At 42.5% G+C, this 8,968-nt stretch overlaps 1 protein-coding gene across 1 annotated transcript in view; it reads right to left on the bottom strand.

Moving 5' to 3' along the window:
- The window catches only part of TOGARAM2 (TOG array regulator of axonemal microtubules 2), a 59,572-nt gene extending 57,231 nt beyond the window's left edge, over positions 1-2,341 (bottom strand). The window contains 1 exon segment of the mRNA XM_007470894.1: positions 2,245-2,341. Within this exon segment, the coding sequence (XP_007470956.1) occupies positions 2,245-2,341 (97 nt within the window).
- Positions 2,342-8,968: the final 6,627 nt, after the last annotated feature.

The following is an 8,968-nucleotide window of genomic DNA, read 5'->3' as shown; positions in this document are numbered from 1 at the left end:
AAGAGTGTGGGGCTAAAAAAGTATTCCAAGAAATAATGGCTGAAAACCTCCCAATTTTAGTGAAAGACATTAATCTACAGATTCAAGAAACTGTAGAGCCAATTCCAAACAAAATAAACCTAAAGAAATCCACTTCAATATGTATCATAAAGTTCAGAAAACGAAAGACAAAGAAACAAAAAAAACTTGAAAGATAAAAAACTGTCAACCCAGAATTCTGTATCCAGCAAAAATATCCCTTGGGAATAAAGATGAAATCAAGACATCCATAGACAAAAGAAACTAAGAGAATCTGTCATCCTCAGATCTACCATAAAAGAATGGCTAAAGGAAATTCTTCAAACAGAAAGGAAATTATAAAAGAGGGAAACTTGAGACGTCAGGAACAATGAAAAACAAGGAAAGAGTAAAAATATGGGTAAATGTAATAAGCTATTCTTTTCCTCCCTGGAGCAGGGAAGGCACATAGGAAGAAACAGTGTCCCAAAGGCTTGGAAATCCCCAGGCAAAGCTCACAATTGGGCCCTATCAAGGGACAAAGTGAAAGAGCATATTTGAGGCATGTTGAGCTACTGCTGAATGCCAGCTAGTGTGCTTGTAAAGGTCCTTTACTGTTTAAGACATTTTGAGGAGAGTTTTCTATCACTTGAAGCTGACAGAATCCTAACTGATAAGGCAACTGGCTTACTGAGGCTTCCTATCCAAAGACCCTGGTACTGAGGAGAATGTAATGACTAAAACAGAAAGCCTCAACCAAGCCTCCTCACTAGGGCGATACCTAATTCAACCCACGTGAACACAAATCACAGCCTTAGTGTGGACCTGTGTGGCATGGACAGGCTAATCAAAGAATATTTCTCCAACACGTAAGAGTTGCTACCCGAGGAGAGAGGCAAGCAGGTGAGAACAGACTTGACCCTTCTGGGCCAGAGACTGGGGGCAGGCACTGTTCAGAAGGAAATGCTCAGTCTGTGTTCATATCTGCTTCTCCTCACCACACCATGGGAAGGATATCAGCAAACCACAGCCCATCTAGAGGAATGGGAACACGACGGTGAGGAGCTCTCGACCACATTACGTAAGCAAGAGAGAAGACGTAGAGGAAAAGGAGTCAGAGGGGAGCATGAGGGCTCCACTGAGCCACTGAAGGGATAAGAAGCCATAATGAACTGGGCTTGGCTCCACAGCTCCATAGGCTGGGACACTACGTTATGGATATACAGGAGGGTGAGCTTCCTAACAGTCAAAAATGGCTCCCATTTTGGGCAGTGAAGCCTCCACCCCTAGGCATATGTGAAGAGAAGGCAGACATCACCCTTCCAGACTGTCCCACCCAGCCTCCCATTCCCCAACCTGTATGGCTGTGAGCATAAATGACACAATCTTGGGCCCATTCAGTTCCACTTGTCCTTCCACTGACCCTCCCCAGGACTGTACTGTGCAGGAAATCACTTCTCTGTTGGCAAGGGCTTTATAGTTAGTAGATGTTGTTTTATAATCATTAGAACCAGGTGGCCTCTATGCTCTGTTAGTCCCCAAACAATGATGAAGACCTTCGCTGATGTATTCCCAGCACCCATGAGAATGCACATCCTGTTTCCAGGCACCTACTGCCCTACCTTAGGTTAACTATAAAATTGTGCAGCTTCTGCATAGTTGTCCACCCAATCCTACCCTGTGAGTAAATTATCCTATAATAAACTGAGCCATCGCTTATATGGAGCTGTCTGCCTCATTTTTCCATCTCAAGATACCCTCCCAGTTCAGTGGGCACTTTTCATTCTTTCCAGCTTCCAACACCAACCCCACTAAAAACACTTAAGTGTTCCTTAAGGCCAACTGAATAAAAAATTTATAATTCAATTCAAATCATATTTTACCTCTTGGGACCATCAAGACAAATCAGATCTCAAGAAAGGTATCCAGATCAGTCAACATGTGGCTCTCCCTTTCCAGCTGGTACCAGAACATCATTACTTCCCTCCAGAAAAGTCATCAGAAGCAGATGAGGAAGAAAGCTCCTGCCCATAAAAAAATACCTCAGAGAAGAATATAATAGCAGCCTTGGGTGAGGAGAGAGAGGGACAGCATCTTCCCGCCACCAGAAAGTCGGTTGAGGATCTCTCCACCTCCACCACCACCAGTCTTTTCTGGCAAAGCTATCAACTACCACAAATGCAAGCTTTTTGAGCAATTCAGCCTCCTCCAGAATATGGCTGATTCCCCAAGCCTCCCACACGGCACCTGAGGAGCCAGGCTTCAGGGGAGTTTTCAAAGGTAGGAAGTCCCGGTCCCGGTTCTGTTGCCCCCAGGCCTGCTGGTCCTCGCAGCCTTGAGCCATCGGCCGGGGCACCCCGGGAGGGAGAGACGAGGAGGAGACACACGCATCCTCTCCAGAGAGACAAGCCAGGGTCGGCCAGAAGGAGAGTCAGGACGGATGGTCCCTGGGCACTGGCTCTGTCTGATGTGGTTGGAAAGAAAAGACTCTTGTTTCTCACTGTTCTTCCGGGTGACAGTTACCATGGATATAAATCAATTTTTGGTGCCTGTCAGTTGCCAGTTGAATATTAAGAGCAAGCTTTCCCTGAACCACTGTCACGCAGAGACACACAAGGGAGATGGCGACTGACGGCGAGCTCAGGTCTGCTGCCTGAGTGGACGCCAGCAGACGCCCGCTCTGGTGAGCCCACCCTGGTTTCTAACATGACACACACGCACGGGCCCATGCAACACGTGCTCCTGTCAGGGGGAAGTAACTGGACATAGATGGATACTGATTAACTCCCTTTACCCCTCATTACCATTCAAGACACCCAGAACTCTAAAGGACACTTTCCCGGAATGCCCCAAGAAAATATCCAAAAATAAGCCCCTGAGAAAGTGCCTTGCAAGGCTCATTTAATAATCAGAGCTACCATTTATTACTGGCCAGTCTAAGCAGTTTATAAATATTAGCTCACTTATCCTCACAACAACATTTGGAGGTAGACACTCTTATTATCCCCACTCTACAGATGAGGAAACTGAGGCTCAGAGAGGTCACCCAGCTAGCAGTGGTAGGACGAGGATGAGAGCCCAGCTTGTCTAGTTCTATAGCAGTTCTACTGTAGCGTCAATTTCTGGGATCCAGACCCAGCCCTGTCCCTGTGGCCTCATGCAAATCCCATCTTCTCATTTCTAAAATAGGAATAAAAATATTCTCGCTGCTTATGTCCTAGGACTGTTATAAGAATAATGTCAAAGGTAATCCAAATTTAGGAAAGAAAAAAAGAAAGGAAATTAACTTTCAGTGATCATCTACTACGTGCCGTGCAGTTACATTTTTACTTACAATGGCTAATCTCTAGTTCTGCAAGAAAGACAAGGAACCTAAGGGGAAAGCCACACGTCAAAGACCTCATAGACAGGAAGCCCAAGACTCTGGATTTGAACAGAGGTCTATCTGGTTCCAAAACTTGTGGTTTTTATGTTTTACTGTTTGTTTGTTTTTGTACACCAAGATGCCATGGGTACAGAAAGAACCCATCAGCATTAATAACCCAGGTCTCCTTGGGACTCTAATCTTCTAACCTCTGCCCCACTGGTGTGGGCATGTCCAGCCTCACTGTCCACAGAAAGGCTGCAGCTTCTGACTTTAGCACTTGGGAAGGTGGCTGCCCTAGGCCAAGACACCTTGCCTCTGAGTCCTCTGAGTTACCCACGGCTGCTCCCCACTGCCAGGCAGTTACAGACCCAATATTCTCACCTTTCAATGGCACTAAACCACAACTGAAGTTCGCGCGGCCAGTCTCAACCCCTGGAGGTGGCCTGCGCACCACAAACCTTGCGAAGTTCCCGTAGCCCAGCTAGATCCCCACAAAACCATCTGTGCACAGAGTATCCTGACGCTTCATCATTCTTGCCTCAAAGAGTGATGGCACATTCTTCTGGTGAGATCAAGGAGCAAATATCCTGCATTCCTCTCATGCTGACCTTCCTGGAGCTCACAGGGCTGCCAGGAGGCGGCCTCATCCATCCCAGAGGCAGGGTGAGGCTGCAGGGGGAGGACCTCTGAAAGGCTGATTGGACCACGGCGGACGCAGTGGCGTTCTAAGGACCGTGTGGGAGACACGGGGGTGCTTCCCCCAGAAGCACATCCAGTGTGCACGCTTTTCTTAGGGTGCCTGTTGTTGGAGGAGGGGGACAAAGGTGTAAAGGACCAAGATGGCCTCACCTCCACCAAAGAGACACACAGAGGAAAAGTGCAGACTCAGGGAGGGGAGGGAAGGGAGAGAGACAGAGAGAGAATATCTGTGACAGCTGAGCACATCTGAGTGTAGAAACCAAGCTGGCCACAGATAGAATTTGCAGTGTTATGGGAAAAAATGACAACTAAACTATTAAAAAAGAGAGACTTTAGCTGTAAAATGTATGAAGATAGAGGGAATAAATTTTCTGAGGGCTGGAGAAGGTGACTGCTTGCACTCTGCTGGCTCTATGGTCTGGAGCTGGCTTTGTAACACCTCCGAGTTTTTTTTACTGAACACCTGTGTGGTTTTGATCACTGGCCACATTACAAATTTTATTTTATTTCATCTTCACAACCACCCTCGGAGTTGTACTTATCTTCATTTTGTGGATGAGGAAATTGCCAGAGGTCACAGAGTAGGTGGTAGGGCTCCTCACCACTCTAACTCCAAAGCTTTTGCCATGCTCAGTTTCCTTATAGGAAAAGACACTCTTTGCTGATCAGTGGTCACCTCTGACAGGGCTAGTGTAGGGCATTTCATGAACAGAGCTACAGATCTTTAATTTGTACTTTTTATTTTTTAGCAGAGTGGCCTATTTGGTTTTTTTCTTTTTAACTTTAAAAGATCCAAATTATTAAACAGTCCAGACTTGGACAAAATTCTTGAAATCTGACAATTCATAAAAAAAGTGTTCTGTCTTTGCCCACTCAAACAGTACATTTGATGACAAGCCCTTTTGGGGCCTAAAGATGTAATGTTGAATCTGCCACTTTTCTTTCTCTTTCCTTCTTTCTCTCTCTCCTCTCTCTCTCTCTCTCTCTCCCTCTCTCTTTTTTTGGTTAAATAAAATTCTTTCTCTTTCAAAATTTTACATTTGCAGACTTGCAGACTTGCTATATATACACACACACACACACACACACACACACACACACACACACACACACATATATGTATATATACATGGGTTTCTTTTACACATGAAATTTTTCAAATCCAGAGTCTTGCAAATGTCTGTGAAACGTAGGAGGCTCTCCTGTAAAACTCATGAGCTGTCATAATGTGGACGAAAAATAGGAGCCTTTTCTCCTGTGTTCTTGGGAACTAGGCAGCCATTATAAACCATCACTGTGATGGGGATAGTATAGTCTTATTTTTGTATTTATAGATACACGTGCACATAGAAAAGTCTGGAAAGGTATATGCTAAACCATTATTTCTGCTTTCTTCAGGATGGAGGGGATTATGGATGATTTTTACTTCAGTTCGTATTTCAAGGTTTTCTGCTATGAACATAGATTATTTATATGCAACTTTAAATTACTATAATAAAGACTGTGTAGTCACACAAAAAAGATCAATAATCAAAAGTTAAATGAGGGCTTCCCTGGTGGCACAGTGGTTGAGAGTCCGCCTGCCGATGCAGGGGACACGGGTTCGTGCCCCGGTCCGGGAAGATCCCACATGCTGCAGAGCAGCTGAGCCCGTGAGCCATGGCCGCTGAGCCTGCGCTCCACAACGGGAGAGGCCACAACAGTGAGAGGCCCGTGTACCGCAAAAAAAAAAAAAAAAAGTTAAATGAGACTTCTCCTTCTGACATGATGTAATAACATAGACCAGATTTACTCTCCCACAATAAACAATTAGAAAACCAGATAAAATATATGAAACAATTATTTTCAGACAATGGACAACAGGTAGCACTGTGATTCCTGAGAGAAAGGAAACAGATGTAGTGAGGCTGGCAGGAATCCTAGCTTTCTGCCTGGAGGCACATTCCAGACCACAGAGTAGGAATGGAGAACCCCAATCCAGCTGTGTTGAGGAGACAGGGATGGGGGTTCAGAGAAGCTGAGACACCTGGAAATTGAAGGACAGAGTTCTGATAGAGAGAGGGAGGGAGAAAAACAGCTCCAAAAATAAAAACCTGACAGGAAATGCCCTTGAGTCTTTACTGAATACAAGATCCTCATACATAGAATGAAATTCCGGGAGGTCAGACAAAGAGCTACCAAGAAACAGTGAGCTGAACAGCTCCCAGAGATTACTTAGCACTTAAGTTCCAACTAACCAGAAAGGAGAGTCCGTGTTGATAACTCAGGGCATTCACTAGGGAACTCAGTAGGGCCATGCATATTTTGATGCATATGGCAAACCCCAGAGCCATCACTAAAGACATAAAACAGAGATGTAGAGCAAATAAGCCAGTAGCGAAGATAAAGAGGAATTTTTTAAATATTCAACCAAAAGTCACAAAAAAGAGGAGGAAAGGGGGAACAAAGAACAAACAGATGAGACAAATAGAAAAATACAGCAAAATGGTACACTTAATCCCAATCATACTGATAAATACATTAAATGTAAATAGTCCAAACATTCAAAAAAAAGAAGAGAGAGTCAGACTGGGTAAAAGCCAGACCCAATTATATGCTGCTTACAAGAGATACACTTTAAAATTTAAAACACAGATTAAAAGTAAAAAGACAGGAAAAGATTTTTGTGCAAACGATAAGCATAAGAAAACTGGAGCGGCTACATTAATATCAGAGGAAGTAGACATGAGGATAAGAGATATTACCCAGTTTAAAGAAGGACGTTTCACAATGACAAAGAGGTCAATTCATCAAGAAGACATAATAATCTTAAATGTGTATGTAACAAATAACAAAGCTCAACATACATGCAGAGAAAATTGGCAGAACTGAAGAAAAACATCAAATCCACATTTATAGTTAATACTTCAATAGACCTCTTTTGATAAATGATAGGATAAGTAGACACAAAAAGTAGAAAACCTGAACAACACTATCAAACAATTTGGCCTAATTGATATTTATAGAACATTCCACCCAACAAGAGCAGATACACATTCTTTTGAAGTGCATAAGAAACATTCACCAAGATAGATCATATAACTGAGCCATAAAACAAGTCTTAATAAGTATTTAAAAATAATTTATAGGGAGGAAGTTCTCTTACCACAACAGTTAGAAATTAACATAAAGATCTTTGGAAAGTCCCCAAATATTTAGAGATTAAAGATCACACTTCTAAATAATCCATGAGTCAAAGGAGAACTCACATATATAGCCAATATTTTATAACAACTTCAAATGGAGTATAGTCTATAAAAATATTGCATCATGCTGTTATACACATGAAACTAATACAATATTGTAAACCAACTATAATTTTTAAAAAGGAGAACTCAAAAGAGAAATTAGAGAATGCTTTGTATTGAACGAAAATGAAAACACAGCCTATCAAAATTTGTTGGATACAGCTAAAGAAGCACTTAGAGGGAAAGTTTAGCTTTCAGTGCTGAACAGGAAACAAATGAAATCTCCATCAACAGAAGGGATAAACAAATCGTGGCATACCCAGACAATGGAATACCACCTGGCAATAAAAGGAACAAACTATGGATACATGCTACAACATTGGTGAATCTCAAAAGCATCGTGTTGAGTATCTTTCACTGGAAACTCAAAATCGAAAGAGTACATGTATTGATTTTATTTATATGAAGCTGTTGGAAAGATAGCTATTCCATAGTGTCAGAAGGCATATCAATGGTTGCCCCAGACTTGTGGGGAGGGGCACATCAGGATTAACTGGGAAGATGCACAAGGAAACTGTTTGCAGTGATGGAAATTTCCTATATCTGGATTGTGTCATGGTTATACAGGTGTAAACTTTTGTTGAAACCCACTGACCTATACACTTAAAATGTTTTTGATTGTAAATTATACCTCGATAAAGTTTTTTTTTTAAACTACTCTCACTAATAGCAGGACAGTGTGTTACGATCTCTCCTCCTGATGGGTTGCAATATGAAATATACAGCATCACCTTTGGTGTCTTATCAAAACTATTAAACCTAAGTCTAATCAAGCCTTAAGATCCATTCTGTTCCATGCCACAGCCACCAGCCACGTGTGGCTATTTAAATATAAGTTAATGGGGCTTCCCTCGCTGGGTGGCATATTGAAAGGCATTCAGAACTCCACAGAGTTTTAAAAGTGGAGCACTTTGTCCAGGCATAGGCCTCAGGCTTAGCTTTTCAGAAAAACAACATCATTGAAACTAAGCCAAAAGGTCTGTCTTCCACCTTATTTAAGGGAGGATTGTATTAGTCAGAGTTCTTCAGAGAAACAGATCCAATAGGATATATATATATATATACATATATAAGTTAATGAATGAAAATTAAATAAAATGTAAAATTCAGTTACTCAGACACACTGGCTACATTTCAAGTGCTCAGTGACCACATGTGGCTAATGACTACCATACTGGACATTACAGTCCATCATCACAGAAAGTTCTATTGGGTAATACTGAGATTTAACATCCAGATTATAGAAAATACAGGGAGAAAGAAATGAGTTAAACCCATAATAGGGAAACAATCAAATCCAACATGTGGCTCATTCTACAAGACAGCTAGCCTGGTCTCTTCAATATGTCAATGCCATAGAAAAAACTAAGGGTGGGGGAGGGGAAGAGGGGGTCTTAGAGCAAGAATAACTAAAGAAGACTCGACAACCAAATCCAACAGGTGCACCTTGACTGTATCCTGGTTTGAGAAAAGCCAACTATAAAATACATTTGGGGAGAGACTTCTCTGGTGGCACAGTGGTTAAGAATCCGCCTGCCAATGCAGCGGACACAGGTTCAATACCTGGTCTGGGAAGATCCCACATGCTGTGGAGCAACTAAGCCCGTGCGCCACAACT

Source organism: Lipotes vexillifer, unplaced genomic scaffold (assembly GCF_000442215.2).
Source record: "Lipotes vexillifer unplaced genomic scaffold, Lipotes_vexillifer_v1.1 scaffold717, whole genome shotgun sequence".
Taxonomy (NCBI): domain Eukaryota; kingdom Metazoa; phylum Chordata; class Mammalia; order Artiodactyla; family Lipotidae; genus Lipotes; species Lipotes vexillifer.
This window is presented reverse-complemented; position numbering and strand designations above follow the sequence as displayed.